The sequence below is a fragment of the Molossus molossus genome, unplaced genomic scaffold, assembly GCF_014108415.1.
Source record: "Molossus molossus isolate mMolMol1 unplaced genomic scaffold, mMolMol1.p scaffold_m16_p_7, whole genome shotgun sequence".
NCBI classification, from domain to species: Eukaryota; Metazoa; Chordata; class Mammalia; order Chiroptera; family Molossidae; genus Molossus; species Molossus molossus.
The window spans coordinates 92848557-92869818 of NW_023425401.1; the positions used below are offsets into that span (position 1 = coordinate 92848557).

At 39.4% G+C, this 21262-nt stretch overlaps 1 protein-coding gene across 9 annotated transcripts in view; it reads left to right on the top strand.

Annotated features, from left to right (window-relative positions):
• Window positions 1-21262, top strand: part of NRF1 (nuclear respiratory factor 1) — a 137490-nt gene that overhangs the window by 78842 nt on the left and 37386 nt on the right. For all 9 annotated transcript variants that reach the window (XM_036246514.1, XM_036246509.1, XM_036246507.1 and 6 more), the window contains 3 exons: window positions 15345-15503; window positions 16623-16820; window positions 17433-17534. In XM_036246514.1, coding sequence (XP_036102407.1) covers window positions 15345-15503; window positions 16623-16820; window positions 17433-17534 — 459 coding nt within the window. The remainder of the gene's footprint in view (window positions 1-15344; window positions 15504-16622; window positions 16821-17432; window positions 17535-21262) is intronic.

A 21262-nucleotide genomic window follows, 5' to 3' on the forward strand; every position in this document is an offset into this window, starting at 1 on the left:
ATTAAATATTTTTTAATTAAAAAAATTTAGCTTTAAAAGTGATAGCTTAATCAAAACTAAATGTCTTTGTATAACATATTTTCTCACATTTTTATTAATGTACTTGATCTTGCTAAATCCAGTTGTAAGTTTTGTTTCCTTTTCCATTCTTCCAGCAGCATTTAACACAATTGATTGCTTCTTTCTTCTTAAGACAGTTTCTCTGTGTTTCTGTGACCCCATACTCTCCTGAATATTCTCCTACTCTGTGGATCCCCCCTCGCAGGTCTTCAGCTGGCCTTTCTTCCTCTTCTCACCTGATCAGCACTGGCACGTCCCAGGGCTCTGTCTTTAGTTTCTCTCCAAGTGAACTTTATTTCCCATCTATATGCTGTTTACACCCCAGCTTCTATCACTGTTAGATCCTAAAGCAGAACCTTTGAATGCCCCCACTGCACTCTGCACGCAAATCTTTTCCTCCCCTAGTATCCCAATGTCAGTTCATGGCACCATTGTCCATCTGGTTGCTCAAGTTTCATCATAGGAGTAAATCCTTAATTTTTCTGTTTTGTCCTCACTCCCCTACCAAACACATCTAATTAATTCATTAGCAAGACATGTCAGTTCACCTCTGAAATGTACCCTGAATCTAATTATTCTCAGTTCCCATCACACCCTAGCCCAAACCTTTAGCATTTCTCACATAGAAATGTGAGTTCTATTGATCTCCTTACTGCTGTTCTTGCTCTGCTACAGCCCATGCTTGACAGAACCACCAGAAATTTTTTTAACTTAAATAAGGTCCTGTCACTCTCTTATTTAAGCCCTTTAGTGGCTTTCTACTATTTCTTTTTTTTTTTTTTATCCTCACCTGAGGACATTTTTCTATTTTTTGTTCAGCTAGAGTGGGAGGGAGGGAGAGAGAGAGCGAGAGAGCGAGAGAAACATCGACGTGAAAGGGACACATTGAGTGGCTGCCACCCACACGACCCAACCAGGGCTGGGGACAAACTGCAACCGAGGTACATGCCCTTAGCGGGAACCGAACCTGGGTCTCTCTGGACCCCAGGCCGACGCTCTAACCGCTGAGCAAAACCAGCCAGGGCGCTTTCTACTATTTCTTAAATCAAATTCAGATTTTGCTGTGGCCTCTGAGGCCCTTTTCCAACCACAGTTTCCATTCTCCCCTTCAGTCAATGTGCTGTGGCCAAACTAGCCCCCTTTCCTTTTGTCAGACACCCCAAGTTCATTCTTTTACTTTTACTATTCCCTCTGCCTGCAACATTTTTCTGCCAGAACATTGTGTGATTGACCTTACCTTATTCAAAGTCTAGCTCAGATATAACCTCCTTTCTCATCTCATCTAATAAAGTTTTCTTCTCCCATCAAGTCACTACCTAATATATCCCCTATTTTATTGTCTTTGTAACATTTATCCCTACCTGAAATTACCTTATTTATTAACATTTGTACAGTAAATTCTCACTTAACATCTTTGATCAGTTCTGCACCTTTAAGCGAAATGATGTATAAGGAAACCATCTTACCATAAGCTAATTGATATAAACAAGAGTTAAGTACCTATAGCATCTCATCAACGTTATCGCGAAATGGCATTATTTGAGGACCTGCTGTACTTGTCTTTGTTCTGTCTCTCCAGGTAGAATTTGAGAGCAGGGACTTAGTTTCCATTCTTCACTACTGCCCAATACAGCTGCTCAGCACCTAAATAACATCTGGATTCTAAATAATAGTCAATATCTGTTTAGTGAATGATCTAATGGGCAGAGCAAAAATGAATCCAGCATAGTGGGCAACTGGATTGTGAGTCTCCTGAGTGGGATTCACGCGGTACAGATATTGATGCTGCTACTCGGGAGGTGGCACTTTTCTTCCTGCTAAGCCTGAACCGGCAACTTGGTCTGAAGTAACACAACATTTTATAAATATAAAACTAAATTGAGACCTTCCTGTGGACACTTGAAGGATCTCTAAATAATGGTTCAAAAAGGAAGGCATTATCTAAACTTTTTTTCTGTCATTTCATACCTGCTGTTATCCTGCTCCTAGAGCCATTCTGACTGATAAAGAAAACATGAGGTGAATTTTGTTTTTTACCCGATTGACGTAAAGAATCTGCCCTGTATCTCATGTATAAAGTACATCTAAAGCTGACTAAGCTTCTGATTAAGAATGCTGTGTTGGGTGGAGCTCTGTCCTATGATAGGCATTTTATCCCTCTTGTCACACTTGATATGCTAGGTTGAAATAATCTGAGGTTTTGATTATATTAAATCATTGTGGATACTGATAATTATGAAAATTGGCTGATGGCCACAATAGTTAGAGCAAACAGTTTAATTTTCATGTTGGAGATAAAACATTTGAAACTGTTGTTTTCTAGCTCTCAACAAAATATTAACAAACAGGATCCAGCAATACATTAAAAAGATATTACACCACGATGAAGTGGGATTTATTCCAGGGATGCAAGGTTGGTACAATATCCACCAATCAATGAACATGATACACCACATAAACGGAATGAAGGATAAAAACTACACGATCATATCAGTAGATGCAGAAAAAGCATTTGATAAAAATCCAGCACCCATTTATGATAAAAAAACTTTTAGCAACTGGGAATAGAAGGAACATACCTCAACATAATAAAAGCCATGTGTGACAAACCTACAGCCAGCATCATACTCAGTGTGCAAAAACTACAAGCGTTTCCCTTACGATCAGAATAAGACAGGATGTCTGCTTTCACCATTATTTTGTTTTCAAATCCTCACCTGAGGATATTTTTCTATTTATCATCAGATAGAGTAGAAGGGAGGGAGAGAGAGTAAGAGAGAGAAACATCAATGTGAGAGAGACACATCGACTGCTTTGCCTCCTGCATGACCCGACCACGGCTGGGGATGAACTGCAACCAAGGTATGTGCCCTTGACTGGAATTGAACCCGCAACTTGTTGGTTCGCCAGCTGGCCGGCCGTCGCTCTAACTGCTGAGCCAAACCAGCCAGGGTGCTTTCACCACTCTTATTCAGCACAATATGGAAGTCCACAGCAATCAGACAAGAAGAAGAAATTGAAAAGGAAGAATTAAAACTGTCATTATTTGCAGATGACATGATACTACATAGAGAGAACTCTAAAGATTCCACCAAAAACTACTAGAACTGATAAATAAATTCAGTAAAGTAACAATACAAAATAAATATCCACAAATTAGTTACATTTTTATACACCAATAACGATCAGGGAAACTAAGAAAACAGTCCCATTTACAGTTGCTTCAAAAAATAAAATACCTAGGAATAAACTAAGGATGTAAAAGACTTGCACTTGGGAAATTATATGACACTGAAGAAAGAAATTGAAGAAGAGCCCTGGCCAGTTTGACTCAGCAGTTAGAGTGTCAGCCTGCGGACAAAAGCGTTGAGGGCCCTGGCCGGTTTGGCTCAGCAGTTAGAGCGTCGGCCTGCGGTCTGGAGAGACACAGGTTCGGTTCCCGCTAAGCGCATGTACCTCGGTTGCAGTTTATCCCCAGCCCTGGTTGGGTCGTGTGGGTTGGGTCGTGTGGGACACTCGATGTGTCCCTTTCACGTCAATGTTTCTCTCTCTCTCTCCCCCTCCCACTCTATCTGAACAAAATATCGAAAAATGTCCTCAGGTGAGGATTTTTAAAAAAAGCATCGAGGGTTTGAACTGCAGCCCCAGTCGGGATTGTGTGGGAGGCAACCAATTGATGTGTCTCTCTCACATAAATTTTTTTTCTCTCTTTCTCTCCCTCCCTCCCACTCCATCTTAAAAAAAAAAAAAAAAAAAGTCAATGGAAAAAAAATACCCTCAGGTGAGGATTAAAAGAAAAGAAATTGAAGAAGATACAAATAAATGGAAGCATATACCATACTCATGGATAGGAAGAATTAACATTATCAGAGTGTCCATAGTACCCAAAGCAATCTGTATATTTAATGTAATTCCCATCAAGATGTCAATGGCATGTTTCACAGAACTAGAGCAAATATTCCAAAACTGTATGTGAAACCACAAAAGACCCCAAATAGCCACAAGTGTTGGTGACATTGTAGAGAAAAGGGAACCCTCATGCTTTGTTGGTCGGAATTCAGATGTGCAGCCACTGTGGAAAGCAGAATGGAGTTACCTCAAAAAATTTAAAATGGAACTGCCTTATGACCCAGCATTTTTACTTCTGGAAATTTATCTGAAGAAACCTGAAACGCTAATTATAAAGAATATATGTACCGCTCTGACAGGGTGGCTTGGTTGGAGCATCGTCTCATACATCAAAAAGGTTCTAATCCCAGTCAGGGCACATACTTTTCCTTCTACAACTACTATGTGTTAGACGACACAATACTAAGTTCTTTACCAGTGGAATCTCATTTAATCCTTGCCTTCCAGAGTGAGCGTGTGTGTGTGTGTGTAATTTCTATTTAATAGTCAAGGAAGAACTCAGATATGGTCTCTACCCATAAAGGACAAAGTAAGTTTAACTAGACAACAATTCTAGAGTTCAGACCATATGCATAATTCATGACTTCTTTGAAGTGATAAAGTTCCAGGATTGTAAAAGTGTACTGTAACAGAGATGAACTTGGGTTAACTAGACAGTTCTATTAATCATCATATCGGCATTGGATGCTATAGAGATGACACATTTATATTGATAACCCTAACTTACAAATATAATTCTATACACAATCCTCAGATGAGTTTTGAATCATCCAAAGAGAATAAATTTAACTTAATATTATTCTAATGTTATGATTCCCATTATTGAATTCCTTACAAACTAGAAAACATGGTTTATTAGAGTCAGAAGATCTAGTCTCTGGTCCCAGTTCTACTACATATTAGCCCCGGTTCTCAATTTTATCTTCTGAAGGTGAGAATAATACATGCCCTCCTACCTTATGGAGTCAGAGGAAGAAAAAACGAGATATATGGGAAGGTGCTTTGAAAACTAAGGCATTACACACACAAAGGTGTTATTACTAATTATTAATACTAATTATATGTTACCTATATTAACTTTTGAGTAACCTGAACATACCATTTCTCATTCGTTTTTTCACTTAGAGAAAGTTAATAAACATAGAATTTTATTTTGTTCAACAATGAAGTGAGACAGTACAGGTGACAACATATTGAAAAACAGGCATAAAGAGGAAGCAACTGATGAAGCAAGCTAGTGACAAGAAGTAGACTGTAGAGTTGAGCTTATATTGCCAGTGTGCTTCCCTCTCTCCCTCTCCTCCTCTCTTATAAAACTATATTGTGATCATCATTCAGGTTGAGAATCTCAGCTAATCTACACTAAACATTTACCCTTTAAAAGAATTTCTTTACTGTATCAAAATTGTCTCCTACACAGATTGAAACTACATATAACAAAACTTTAGTTCTACATAAACAGAATACCCTGATTCTTTTAAGCAGCAGCTCTGTAGTTTTGCTCGTTTGTGTTAAAAGTGTACTCCTATATTAGTAAATAGAATGTTTACTTGAAAAGCTTCTGTTTTTCATATTAGTAATGTATCTTGATCCTGATAAAGTCTTTTTTTTTAAATACTTACTGATTTTTTTAGAGAGAGAAAAAGAGAGAGAGAGAGAGATAGAAACTTTGATGTGAGAGAGAAACATAGATAAACTGCATTCTGCACACCCCCAAATGGGAATCGAGCCCGAAACCCAGCCATGTACCCTGACCAGGAATCAAACTGGGGCCTGTCAGTCCATGGAAGATGCACAATACACAGAGCCACACCAGTCGGGCTAAAGCCCCTTTGTTAAGTGTGGTAAAAAACATATGGTCCTGTAGTTTTAATGACATAATGAAAACTAGGCAACTTTAAGAATGCTGGCTAGATAGAACACCCTTATTTTTCTGCCTCCTTGCATAAGAAGTGAGGGCGGTTGAGATAGGCTTAGCAGAAGAAATCTTAATTTGGTATTGATTCTGCAACCCCAGAATTCATTTACAGTGAAATCATAAAGTCCTCTTTTTCAGAGATTTTGAAAGCCAGGTTAGCAAAATTTTCTAGAATACTTCAAGCCAGAGACCGGAGGATGGGCAGAGTCGTGTTTCTCAAACTCCGTGTGCATGGGAATTACCTGAGAGTCTGGTTTGTTTAAATGTACACTGTGGCCCAGCCAGTGTGGCTCAATGGATTGAGCTTTGTCCCATGGACTGAAAGGTCCTGGTTTGATTCTCAGTCAAGGCACATGCTTGGGTTTCAGGTTCGATCCCTAGTGGAGGGTGGGCAGGAGGCAGCTGGTCAATGTATCTCTCTCACATTGATGTTTCTATCTCGCTTCCTCTCTAAAAAAAAAAAAAAAAAACATATTTAAATAAAATAAATGCAGACTGAATCAGTGGGGTAAGACCTGAGACTCTGCCTTGTACAAGCTCCCAGGTGATGCTAAAGCTGCTGATTCCCAGACTACACTTTGAATTTAAGGAGTTTTTGAAGAGTCTTTAAATAATAAATATGATTTTGCTAGTGGAAAATCAGTTCTGCTCTTTACCATGCTTGAGTCCTATAGGATTCTCTTGTTCTTGGGAGGTTGTAAATCTTTCTGGAATTTGTGTTAGAAGAGATCCAGGCATTATAGAATAAGTATCTCTGGAAAGACCAGCTCAGTATTATTGGTTGAAATCCACTCTTTTTTTTTTAAATCCTCACCCGAGGACATTTTTCCATTTTTTGTTCAGACAGGGCGGGAGGGAAAGAGAGAAACATCGATGTGAAAGGGACACATCGAGTAGCTGCCACCCACACGACCCAACCAGGACCAGGGACAAACTTCACTGAGGTACATGCCCTTAGCGGGAACCGAACCCAGGTCTCTCCGGACCGCAGGCCTACACTCTAACCGCTGAGCCAAACCGGCCAGGGCAAATCCACTCTTTTATTTCCTTCTCTCTTCCCTCTCCTCACCTTGACCTTACTGTCCTTCTCTTACTCTCACTGGAGCAGTCTTTGTTGCTTTAATATTCCCTTGGAGTAATGATGCAACAGGATAGCAATTCTTCACCAGCTTTCAGGGAAACCTTCAGAAACACACAGCACAGTGATTGCTTCATTAGGAAGAAGCTATTTACAGGGCTTGACATGTACTTAGAAAACATTCATTAGTTTTCAATTTAGGTTTGAGTGTTGTTTTTTGTTTTGAAAAGGCATAGGTCTGGCCTCTTCTACTCAAAGAGTATAAACATTTTGCTAAGTGAAACAAACCAGACACATAGGACATATATCGTGTGATTACACTTACATGAGCTATCTAGAATGGGCACATTCATCGAGACAGGAAGCAGGTAGAGGTTACCAGGGGCTGGGGAAAGTAGAAATGGGAATTACTATTTAATGGGTACAGAGTTTCTGTTTTGGATGATGATGAATAAATTCTGGAAATAGATAGTGGTGGTGGTTGTACACTATTATGAATGTCCTTAATGCTACTGAATTACACATACTAAAATGGTAAATTTTATGTTGTGTATATTTTACCCCAATATAGAAAAATTTTATAAAGAAGGGCTGAATAAAAAGTGTTTTATTTTAGTGGTCCTCTAATTTGGCTGCACAATAGAATCACCTAGGGAACTTAAAATTCTAGTGTCAGGCCACACTCCAGACCAATTAAATCAGAATCTTTGGGGATGAGATGCAGGCATCTGTAGTTTTAATCTCCCCAGGTGATTCCAGTGTGCAACCAACTTTGAGAACCACTATTGCCAATGACAGTTTGAAGCTGCTGCTTCTTAATATAGTGACAGAATCTATTTGCAAAGTAGGCATTCCTTACTGTCCAAAACTATTTTTAAAACGTATTTATGTATATGATACCATTCTACATTTTGTAAATATTAGGTAGGCAGGATGAGATTAAGAGAATATAAAGATAACAAAAAAGTGGGGGTGTTCCTAAATAGAACATAGCTTATTTTGAGGAGAGTAAAAAACAATAAGGGTATATTCAGGAATACTAAGGGAAGGGAATAAGCACATGAATTTCATATTCAAGATGCAACTAGGCTAGGGGAAAATATTTGCACATTATATGACAAAGAATTAATATCCAGAACAGATTACTATTTTCTTCAAATTAAGAAAAAGATAATTAGAAAAATAAGCAAAGCCTTCTAACTAATTCACAGAAGGAAAAAAAAATCAGTAAACATATTAAAAGATCCTCAATCTTATTACTAATGAAAATTAAAATATACAATTTCTTCCACGTCCAGTGAGCCAAAAAAGCTTGGTAATAACAAAATGTGAGGGAGGGTGTGAAAAAATGAGGATTGCCCTGCACTGTTGGTGGGAGTGAGATTGGCAGTCTTTTTGGAGGACAAGTGGTCAGTATCTATTAAAATGTTAAATGCAGCCCTGGCCAGTATGGCTCCGTGGTTAGAAAGTCGGCCCACAGGCTGAGGGGTCTCTGATTTGATTTCCAGTCAAGGGCACATAGCTGGGTTATAGGTTTGATCCCTGGTCCTGGTGGGGTCGTTCGGGAGGCAACAAGTTGATGTGTCTCTTTCACATCGATGTTTCTCTCTCTCCCTTCCTTCCACTCTATCTAAAAATAGATGGAAAAATATCCTCATTGAAGATTAACCAAAATAAAATAAAATGTTAAATGCATATACCCTTGTTAACCAGCAATTCCACTTTTCTGCTAGAGAAATACATGTGTGCACAAAGAAGCAAGTATAAACATGGTAAACAACCTAAATAACAATAGAACAGTTAAATAAAATGAAAAAATCTATACCTTGGATACGAGGCAATCATTTTAATGAGATTATCCTGGTTGTGCTGCCTAATGAGACTATCTCTATGGTGAAATGTTGAGTGGGAAAAGTAAGTTATAATAAAATGTGTGCGGTATGGTAGCATTTGTGTGTTTTTTCATCACATAAAACTGTGTCTTTCCAGCATATATTTATGTATATGCATAGAATTTGGCCTATAAGGAAGGATTTATCAAACTAATGCCTCTGAACAGGTGACTGGATTGGGGGAGAGTGGATCGAAAAGAGGGCATTGACTTTATGTTATTTGAATTTTTGTAAAAAAGAGGACATCTGGGATAGGCTAGCAGAAATCGACCAATCTGAAACTCTTTCAAAGAGAAGATGGAGATTTAAGAGCATTTTGATTAACGACAGAGACAATTTGCTAGTTGGTGGGTGTGGAGATAGAGGAGCAGAAGTGTTGGCTTGAAAGAGGAGTCGCTAAATGAGTATCTTCACTGGCTATTCCTTGCGTTCTCTAACCTTATCTTTCTTTCCAGAGGTGTTCCTCCCTGTTGCTATAAGAATGTGTTTTTTGGGAAAATGAGATTGAGAAGCCAGTGTTTCTTCTGGCACTGCTAGGAAATGGGGATATAGGACTGGCCTTTCTAATAAAGACACTTTTATTATCTCTGAGAACAGAGGTCAATAGTATAGATAATTGCAAATAGTGAGCAAAAAAATAATTTTGTTTTTGCTTCCTAATGCCCTTTAAATGTTCATTTGAATATGACTGGGTCTGTCAGCCTGGAAGTTCATAATATAAATGAAAATACTGAAGCCACAGTCCGAAAATTCTCCAGTTTTCCGTCCCTGCCACATTCCAGTTTTCCTTTAAGTTATAGAAAACATTACCTTTCAGCAACCTTCTCTGTAAATTTATTACCTATTTTTCGACCTCTTCAGTAGAGGTGGAGTTGGCTAACATTTTGATTCAAGGCCTTTTCTTGGTAACTGAATATAAATGGACATCAGGAGCCTCAAACTCCCTAGACTAGGGTACATGCAGAACAATGGTACAGAGAATGATAGAACAGTATTTGGGAATGTATAATGATAGTGCAATACTGGACAGCAAAGAATTAACTGAATTTACAAGTGGAAAACTTCTAGAAGAGTAAGAATTATTGTGTCATTTTGGCCAGATTAAACTTTTTAGAGTTTTAAAAAATCTTTTATTTTTAAACCTTCTGTGGTTTCCACATAAACTTTCCTTTTGACTGCCACTGGCATGAATTTTATATATTTTTTCTCTGCTGAATGTGCCCTGGACAGAGTGTTATTTTCTACTCTTTGCTGGTTTGAGGTGGGTATACTGTAAAAGCTGGGCATTTTAAGCCCATCGAGAGCCCGGAAATCAGAATAAGGGCCAGGGAAGCTTTTGCTGCCCAATTAGAGGACAGCCTGAGAGGGTAGGCTTTACCTTTGCTGATCCTGTTGATTGTCTCCCCTGCGAATTAAAGACAAACCTTCTTTAATAAGCACATCGAGTAGCTTGGGTTTCCAAAACTCTCCAGGACCAGTAATTAATCCAACTGGTAATGAGAACACAGTGTTGAATTCTGGAAAGGAATCATTTAACTCTTTCTTTGCTGGGCAGCTCATTTCCCTTGTTGATAGTTCCTGTAGCCTTAGCCCTGTTTACTTGGGACAGTATAAAGATAGACTGGTAGAAAATTGTCTTTTTCAGTGATGTCATATTATTTCTGTGCACTGAATGTCCTTCATCCCCAAAGTATACAGACTTGAAAAGTGAACTTTTATATTAGAAGGTGCATTTTACCTCTTGGGTTTTTTTGTTTGTTTGGTTTTTGTTTATCCTCACCCGAGGACATTTTTGCTTTTATCTTCAGATAGAGCAAGAGGAGGGGATGGGGGAGAGATAAACATTGATATGAGAGAGACACATCAACTGGTTGCCACCCACACGACCCCAACCCGGGTGCGGACAAATTGCAACCGAGGTATGTGCCCTTAACGGAAACTGAACCTGGGACTCTCCAGTTCGCATGCCAGCGCTCCAACCGCTGGCCAAACTGGCCAGCGCCACCTCTTGTTTTGACATAGGAGAAGTTTTGTACATTTGATAATTAGTACTTTAAAAACCTATGGTTTGCGCCCTGGCCGGTTTGGCTCAGCAGTTAGAGTGTCGGCCTGCAGTCCCAAGAGACCTGGGTTCGGTTCCTGCTAAGGCATGTGCCTCGGTTGCAGTTTGTCCCCGGCCCTGGTTGGTTGTGCTGGTGCAGCCACTCGATGTGTCCCTTTCATGTTGATGTCTCTCTCTCTCTCTCTCTTCCTCTCTCTCCCTCCCACTCTATCTGAACAAAAAAAATGGAGATGTCCTCAGGTGAGGATAAAAAAAAAAATCTATGGTTTGCTTCTGAATAGGAACTTGCACATCAGCAGTTAATTCACTCTGGTTCTATTTTTTAACCTAATGGGGTTTTTCCCGGTGGACATAACCTTCCCTTTGTGCTGCTTCTGATTCTCCTGTCTTTCATATTAGCCTCTACCTCTCCTTCCTACGAGGTTCCCATCCAGAGATTTCTAGCACACCTCTTTGAGAGGTTTCCTAGTTCTTTCTCTCTTTTCTCTAATTATAGTTATACTGGAGTTCCATTTTCTTATTATTTCCTCTAGCAATCAGCCTATACACTTTTTTAATGCTCAAAGATACAGCAGAACAAAACACTAAAAATACCTGTGCATTGGGGTGGGTTGGTAATAGCTAGCTTCCTCGAGGCAAGGAATTGTTTCATGTGGTCATTTTGTTCCTTCTTTATTCTTTTTTTTTTTTTTTTTGGTGGTGGTGGTATGTGCCTCTAGTGGAAACTGAACCCAGGACTCTGGTCCGCAGGCTGACACTCAACCGCTGAGCCAAACTGGCCAGGGCCCTCCTTTATTCTAACATTCTTTTATTGCTCATCCTCAGTCATGTTTACATAGATGCATATTGACTTCTTCTTAGACCCCCTTCTGCCTTTTTTCCACTAAACCTGCCGTGGAAAACTAAGGATAAATGTATTTGTGCATATCACAGTGTGTTTAGTATTAGAAAACCATTTTCAGAAAGTTGGCTATTTCTTTGAATTTGAAAAGATGGCTGATGACTGAAGTAATAATAGTAAAACTGCTATTAATTCAAAGCCATTTAGTATTATTGGCTGTCTCTGATCTGTTCAGTTGACCCTGTCTGTTTGCCATTATCATTACCCCTTTGCAGTTGACAAAATTAACAATCAGATAGAGTTGAACTTCACAGCGAACTGTTTGAATCTAGAGCACATGTTCTTTTTTTTTTTTTTTTTCCTGTTCTTATTGATGTATGCAAAAACCTGCCTCAAAAAGTAGTCAGGATATATTTCATGAAGGATGTAGGGCTTTCTGGGCATTAAGGAATGAGCAGTAGCACCCAGGCCCTGTGACTCAGTGGACTGAGCATCATCCCATGGACTGAGAGAGGTCCTGGTTCGATTCCAGTTCAGGGCACATGCCTGGGTTGCAGGCTTGATCCCCAGTAGGGGGCGTGCAGGAGGCAGCCAGTCGATGTTTCTCTCCCACATTGATGTTTCTATTTATCCCTTCCTCTCTGTAAAAAAAACAATAAATATATATTTTTTTGTATATATATGTGTGTGTGTGTATATGTTTTTTTTTATTTTTTTTATTTTTATCCTCACCCGAGGACACTTTTTCATTCTTTGCTCAGATAGAGCAGGAGGGAGAGAGAGAGAGAGAAACATCGATGTGAAAGGGACACATCGAGTGGCTGCCACCCGCACGACCAACCAGGGCCGGGGACAAACTGCAACCGAGGTACATGCCCTTAGCGGGAACCGAACCCGGGTCTCTCCGGACTGCAGGCCGACGCTCTAACCGCTGAGCCAAACCGGCCAGGGCTATATTTTTTTTTAAAGGAATGAACAGTGGCACTGGAATAGTAGTCCAGTAAGGTGAACATATCAAAAGGCAGTCCATAAGATAGTGCAGAGACTTACATAATGAGGACCAAGACTACCTGCTGGGAATTAGTGGGAATTGGAGGTAGTGGGAGGCCAAATTGCTAGGGGTGGGGCAGAAAAGCTGGAGAGAGGAATCTAGTTTGGTTGTTTATAGTGAAAGACCATTTGAAGGGTTTTGAGCATTGGAGCTATGTAACATTCAGGGAACCCATCTGTCCAGGATATGTGTGAGGAAGAGAGGGGAGTTCCCCGAAAAAGCCAAATTGAAGGATACACTAGCCTTGGGCTATGAAGGTGGGACTGGAGAAGAAGGAATGAATGCCACAGACATTTCAAAGTAGAAAGAATTGAACTTTCAGTGTGAGGAGAGAGGTAAAGCTGCCATTTGGGGAAAGGAGGTGGGGTTCTACTGGCAAAGACAACTACCTTGAGAAGACAAGTAGTTGGAGAGGGGAATGGAGGCTTCAGTGAATAGGCTGGTGCTGTGCCCACATTTCAAGTAACCAATGAATTCTTGAAACCCAGTGGAAGGCCTGGGGTGAGAAAGCCACAGCAAGACTAAGAATGAAAAGTTGTCCACAGCCAGGGTGACCAGAATTGAGGAGCGTGAGAAACTGTTGGTGCAATGGCTGGGGGAATCAGAAACAGAAAATCATCAGAATTGGAGATTGTATGGGGTTCCAAGTAGGATTTGAGCAAGCTGTCAGCCAGGTGTTTTCAACAGCTAGGTCTTTCTGGACATTTTAGTCTTTTAATTTAGAGATGTTTAGCCTTCTTTTTTATTATCTCCAGACTACTTAGTATGGATATAAAGAACTCCCCTCCTGGGGACTTAATGGGATTAAGGGATAGGGATTTTAGAAGTCTGTGGTATTGGTTTATTTTGTTTATGCATATGAGAAAACCATTGTTGTTGTTGTTTTTTAATGTATATATGAAATATAAATACTGTGTGTAAGGAGTAAGCCTTTCCCTTCTGTGTATCTGAGGCTAGAAAAAGACACACTCCCAGGAAACCAGGATAAAGGGAAAAATGACTTTGAGATGCACTTTCTTAAAATAACTGAGGGAGTGACCTCATGAGCCAGCTGATAGCCTGGGTTTGCAAATGGATACATTTCTATTAGCCTGCTGGTGGATGCTGCAGAGCCCAATATAATGGAGTGTATTATATCATATCCTGTAGGCAGGAGACTGTCTGGGAGAGGGGGTTCTTAGAAAGAGAGGTGAGATGGCAGGCTTGGCCCAAGAATTAGCAATATAAATACTGTCAGCCATAGCTTTCTTTATTAGGTAAACATTGCTAGTTTGGGCTCATGATTCCCTGTTATGTGTTCATTTGTATCATCTTCTGGTAAGATAATATTTAAATAAGAGTGCCTGATCTTTAAATAGGCGCTTCAGTATCAAAGTGGTGCAGTACTCATCTCTCATTAATACTTTAGTATTCCCCTTTCTGGTTTTTTTCTTTATCTATTTTACAACTATAAGCCTGTGTCCTTGGGTCTGACTCGTTTCTAAAATTGTCATCTCCTTTTGGTCTTAAGCTGTAGAGGCAGTATGGATGTGTCCTTAGCTGCATGATACAGCTTATCTCTGGAGTGTTGCAGACCACCAGCTTATAAGGAAAGCAGGTCTGGGGAGAAAGAATATAACTTGATAAATTGCTTCTCTTGCCAGATATCATTGTCAGCAATTAAGAACATTCACAACGTAGGCTCCCATGCTCCCCCAACACACACACACAGTGTAGTTACTGTGCCAGGAGATGAAGAATGGTGGTTGTCTCTGTGGTTTAACACCTGTTTGGTCTGGATTCGATTTGTAAAGTAAACCTGAATGAAGTCCATCATGTTTTTAAGATCAGGCATATTTCACTGTCTCTGTATATCAGACTCAGAGACATTGGCCTAGCTTACTTGAAACTTCCTAGAAGAATTTTAGGGTTATTTTCACTTTTTATTCAATAAAGCCTATTTATTTTCATATATTTTGTAACCAACCACCTTACTGAATTCTCTTATTTTGATAGTAGTCTTTCATTTGATTCTCTGGGGGTTTCCCAGTCATTTCATCTACAAATAATGATGATTTACCTGCTTCTTACCTCCTGTTTCTCTCTTATATCTACAAATAATGATGATTTACCTGCTTCTCATCTCCTATTTCTCTCTTCCATAAATGCCCTGGTTACTACCTCCAGAATACTGTTGAAAACACAGTGACTTTGTTTGACATCTTAAATGCATGGCCGCTGTAAAAGGGAAATAAGCTATAGCATCAGTAATATCTTAGGAGGCAGAAATCAAACTGGGGGGCAGGTATTCTTGATCTTATAGGAACAAGTCTATGTGATACAGCTCAAGGTTTATCTCACTACCATATGTATAATTCTCGGTCACTTGTGGAGCTCTAGTAATGTATGGAAAACAATGGGCTCATCAGTCACATACTGGAACTCTCTCAGCCCTCCAGGAAAGCTCTGTGAATTACCACAGAATGTGGTGGGAGGTACAAACACATCTCAGATATCTTTCATGACTACTGCTGACACCACTCTTGTCTTCCAGGCCCAGCTTCGGGCATTTATTCCAGAGATGCTCAAGTACTCCACAGGTCGGGGAAAACCAGGCTGGGGCAAAGAAAGCTGCAAGCCCATCTGGTGGCCTGAAGATATCCCGTGGGCAAATGTCCGGAGCGATGTCCGCACAGAGGAGCAAAAGCAGAGGGTGAGTGTTCTCTGGCCTGAGCTGCCTGTCGCTTTTCCTGTTTGAATCAAACCCCTCAATTTTTGTCTTTCTACTTCTTATGCCAAGGAGTCTAGAAACATTTGTGTCATAGTCAAACCTGTCCCCCAAAAGAAGTTTGATATTCTCTGATTTATAGCCTTTTTCATCCATTACTCCATCATTGGAAAGACTTGGGATGGGTCTGTGAGTTTATACTTCTCTCTACATAGTTGCCTTTTGGAACAGTTTTCATTTTATGAGGTGCATGGAAAAACTGAAGACACTCGTAGTAAAATTATTAATTACTTTGAAAACTTAGAAATGTTTTTAGTTCTGGTTAGCAAGAATCACTGTTGAAAAATATAAATGTGGAATTAGAGTAACGTGAAGTTGGGCACGTCTGCAGATAGAAAAGAAGGAAGACTAAAAGGGATTTCATCTCTTTTTCTGCGTATTTGTTTTCAGTTAGCTTGGAAATTTACTGAGAATCTTAATATAAAATTCTTCAGAAAAGAGTAACCTTTTGTGAGAAGTTTAAGAGTTGACCTTAAGTTAGAATAAAATATATAAAATCCGAAAGTGGGAAATTGATGGTACTTAGTACTGTTTCTTTGTGCTAGAATCAATCTTTCAAAAATAATCCTAAGAGTTGGGTTGGGGGGGAGTGTCTAGCGGGGGAGAAGGAGAAACCTCTGTAACAAAAATGAATTAATAAAAATTGAAAGAAAAAAACAACAAAAATAGCCCTGGCCGGTTTAGCTCAGCGGTTAGAGCATCGGCCTGCGGTCCAGAGAGACCCAGGTTCGGTTCCCACTAAGGGCACGTACCTTGGTTGCAGTTTGTCCCTGGCCCTGGTTGGGTTGTGCAGGTGGCAGCCACTCGATGTGTCCCTTTCACATCGATGTTTCTCTCTCTCTCTCTCCCTCCCCACTCTATCTGAACAAAAAATGGAAAAATGTCCTCAGGTGAAAATAAAACAAAAACAAAAATAACCTTAAGAGTTTACTCTGTATGAGGTTTGGTTTGTTTTGACAAATGGTTAGCTGCTTATTCCATAGTTGGACTGTATAACTACCACTCTTTGTGACATAATGTGCTTCTCTGGTCTTTTGGTGACAGGTTTCATGGACCCAAGCACTACGGACCATAGTTAAAAACTGTTACAAACAGCATGGGCGGGAGGACCTTTTATATGCTTTTGAAGATCAACAAACACAAACACAGGCCACAACCACACACAGTATAGCCCATCTTGTACCATCACAGACCGTAGTCCAGACCTTCAGTAACCCTGATGGCACTGTCTCACTTATTCAGGTGAGTGAACCTATGGCTACCAGATTGTGGCTTCTGAGGGAGATCGGTGAGCACCTCACCTCAGAGTGGAGGACGTTTGCTCTCTGCAAACTCTGGTATGAATTTTATATAGTTCCCCAAGTTCTTCCTGCTGTAATTGATTTTTCAGTAATATTTTAAATTGTTTTTATTTTACTAAATACAGAGCCTAGATAGCTTTTCTCAACATTTCCAAAACAAAGCACCATAAAAGTGGCTTTTTTTTTTTTTTTTTTACCATTTCACTTTGTCAGTGACCAGGAAATATTCCTTCTGAATGACCTCTTCTGAGGTAAAACAAGATGTCTTTAGTAGACAGGGAACCTCTAAAATTCAGGTTGAAGTAAGAATAAATGTTGGCTGACACGTTGCACTGGTGGTAAAATGTGATAGCTTCTAATACCAATTTATTTGGTTGAAGTGAAACTGAAACTTGTGTCTAAGGTATGATTTTTATAACTCATTTCATATTACAGAGCTTATTAATAATTGTTTGTGCTGAATTGAAGAGTAAATGAATCTTAACTTCTGAGTAAAGGAGAAGTAGAAGGACTTATCTGTTGACACTTAATTGCTTTCCATGTTTTTCTTTAGGTTGGTACAGGGGCAACAGTAGCCACATTGGCTGATGCTTCAGAATTGCCAACCACAGTCACTGTTGCCCAAGTGAATTACTCAGCTGTAGCAGATGGTGAGGTAAGAAAGAGGATCTGTCTGCATCTGCTTAAATGCTGAATGTAACCAGTGTCACCCCAATAAAGTCGATAAAAAGGGATAATAAATAAATAAATGCTTGTAGGTGAGGGAGAAGTGAGGGCCCAGAAGAGGAAGAGACTGTAAGTAGCCTACACATCTGTGGCAGTATTTTATTTAAGCCTTTTACAAAGTATCTTATGCTGTGTATATTAATTGTAACAGTTGAAATTCATGATTCTATGTGATTTATACCTAACCTATTAGGAATGTACAACATTTGTAATGTATCATTTTGTAGAATATAGTATAAAAAGGGATTATCCATTTAATACTTTTATGCTGTGAATCGCAAAGAATTTAATCTTTAGGCTTTATGCAAAAAATTAGATCATTAAAACTGGAGCCGACAAAGCATTCTTTGAAGGGATAAATATATTTGTAAATCAGTAGACAGCATTTATTACAATTTAAATGTGCGTTTTGAAAAGGTTTCACAAGAAAATTCTTCCTTACCAAAATCGAGGTAATTATGGGGTGTTAATCTAAAGATAAATAACCTTTATGAAGTACTTGTATTTGGTAAAGTGAGCGCTCAACCCTACGAAGTACAGGGAAGCATAGGCTCTCGTGTCATCTTTAGTTTATAGATGAGACAACTGAAACACGTAGCGGTTAGGAGACTTGCCCAGAGTCCCAGAATAAGTGTTCCAGGTGGGTAATGTGTGGTCTAGGCTTTGAGCTCTGATCTATCAGTGAAGTTTAGAAAAGGGTTCATTAAGTCACTGTAGGCTTTTCCCCTAAAGCGTGGCATATGGTTGAAGTTTGAAAAATAGCCAACAAATATCAAGGAGAAGTATCGGGAAAAAAGCTAAAATTATCTCACCCTTGTTAAAAACCATGGGACTTTTCTACTTAGAACAGCACAAAGTCACTTTCATTTGTATGTCTCAGGAAAGGGAGAGAACTGGTAAAGTTCTTCTGGCTAGTAAGATGAAGAGAAATACAGCCGGGCCCCTCAGGCAGCCAGTGTTTATTGAGCCCCTGCCATGACGCAGTTGATGTGTTGATTTACACAGGAACTCTGCTTTCAAGGCGCTCCTGTCTGGTGGGGGTAAGATCCAGGCTGTAAGCGTTGCTGCAAAGTGGTTCTTGCCTTCAGGAGAGAATGTTAACAGGGAGTCTCGGGCAGGTTTTGGGCAGGAGCTAGCGTTTGGTTTTTCAGTGTAGAAAGGTAAAAGACAACAGGATATTTACTTTTATAAATGTGTAAGGGGAAAATTCATCAGTCCCCAAACACTAAAACTAGAGGACACTCCTTGAAGTGTGAAAGTAGAGAAGACAGTGCTAAGTACATTTATGAGATTTGTTACTTTTTGACTTAGTCAAAGTTATCAACCCATATCTCCCTACTGAATGTTTCCTGGTACTATTTAAAGAAAGTAACTTTGTGTTTCTTACACACTTCTCTAGAGTCTAAGTCTTTGAAACTCATTTTACTAAATAACTTCACATATTCAGAGATAATTAATATATTCGAAAGTTCACAGAAAATACAAAGGATGAACCATCTTAGGTTCACACACCTATGGCTTTTTCAGCAAACTAACATCATTTTTAAGTCATCTATTGTGGGAGTCGGTGAGTGACATATAACTAGCCTGTTGGTAAATCCCCAGTCAGGCAGATAAAAAAATTCTAACTCTTCCCACACTTCAGTAAAACAAAAAGGATTTGAAGAGAAGAAGCATAGGTTATCTCAGAAAGTGACAAGTCATTTTTTATTTTATAGTATGATTATATTTACCTTCTGATTTCTCTTAGATAGTGACATGAATATTTACAGCTTAGTTTTGAGCCATAAGAACTGTAATTAATCAAAATATCTCACTGACTTGAGACCGATAAACCACCTCAAGCCAGTGAAACATTATATCAGGTGACTCAGTAAAAACATTCTACTGCCTTGTTTTTAGCACCCTTTCTTAGTACTTACAGAGAAACAAAGTCTCTAATCTTAGGCAGCTTAAAACTAATTAGGAACACAGAACAAGGTACATGGACATTTAGAAATGAACAAGAAAAGAATTTCAAAATAATATGAAATGTATGTTGATTTCAAAATATTTATATAATTTCAATTTTAATGGCATATTTACAAATACAAATGGATTTGAGAATTTATTCTGTTGTATGATAAGACTACCAATTGGTATTGGTAATATTAATTGCATTATGTATCAGAAAAGTCAAAATTTGAAATAGAATGATATCTGATAATAATGGTATATATGATTCTGTTAAAAGTACAAAATCATTTAGAGAAATGAATTTTAAATTGAAGCATCAACACATGTAACAGTTTTGAAGTAGCACAACTTCTTTTAGGTGAGTTTTTTAATGACTATCAATTTACCTGAAATACAGGTAGGTGAGAAAACAAGTAGGAAAATATGAATGAAGGAGTATGTTCTTCATTCATCCATTCAGTAAACACTTTTGTTGTCGGCACTATAGATACAGAAAAATAGAGATTGCTTTTGCTCTCAAGGAACACACAGGTAGGCAGTAGAGAAAAACACACCACAGAACAATGACATCGAAATAAGGATCCTAGCAGAAGCAAGCCCAGGGTGGAACAGAGGAGAGGCCAGGAACCTTGGACTGTAGGGGAGTGCAGTAGTCTCGGCTCCTTCAGTCTTGCCTGGGCTCAGACTGAAGGGTGGACAGGAAGAAAGGCAAGAAGGATGGAAGTTGTATTTCCCATCAAAGGGAGCGGCACCTGTAGCGCAGTGCATTGCGCAAGGGTGGGAGAGCCGCAGGTGGTTTACTAGTGCTAGAGGGGGAATAATAGTGGCCACAGTTTGAAGAGCTTCACTGTAGTGGATCTCTTTCAGAAAAGCATAGATGCTAACTATACATCTTCTGAATATCTTTCCTCCTAGGGCTTGTGGCCCTTTCTCTGGGACATGGTGACATCCAGGAATAGATAACCACACAGATGGAAAGGGACAAGAGCTCAAGCAAATACAACTAAAGCACTGAGACTCAAAAATAGGAATTCCAAAGAAGTGTTCATACCTAAGCTGATTTATCACCTGACATTTTTCAATAGAAATCTCTTTGTCTGCTTCTTTTCCTACTTCCTCCCCACCCTTTACCAACATCCATTCATCTTTTATGCCTATAATTTAATGTCCTTAAAGTTTACTGTACATGGCAACATTTTAATGCCATTTTCACTACAGATATAGTTGTAAAGAAATGTCTATATATTGGGCCCTGGCTGGGTATCCCAGTTGGTTAGAGTGTCGCCCTCATATGCCAAGGCTGCAGGTTCAATCCCTGGTCAGGGCACATACAAGAAGCAACCAAAGAATGTATCAGTAAATGGAATGACAAATCGATGTGTGTCTCTTCCCCTCCCCCCCCCCCACTTTTCTCCAAAATCAATAAATAAATTTAAAAATTAAATGTCTATATATTAAGTTGCTGCCATTGGAGTATAAACACTTGGGAGAGCTGCACCAGGCCAGCTCAGCAGAGGGATGGGCAAAAATACAGAGGGCAGTTCTGGAAAGAGGAAGACTGATAGCAAAAGGTGACAGGGCTGGCTACCTTCTACTGATGTTTTGAGTGGAATCATTGAGCATCTTCAAGTTGGCAGTGTAATTTGCCATCTAAAGTGGCATTGTTTACAGTGATGCTCATCGGAGTAATGAAATCAAAGA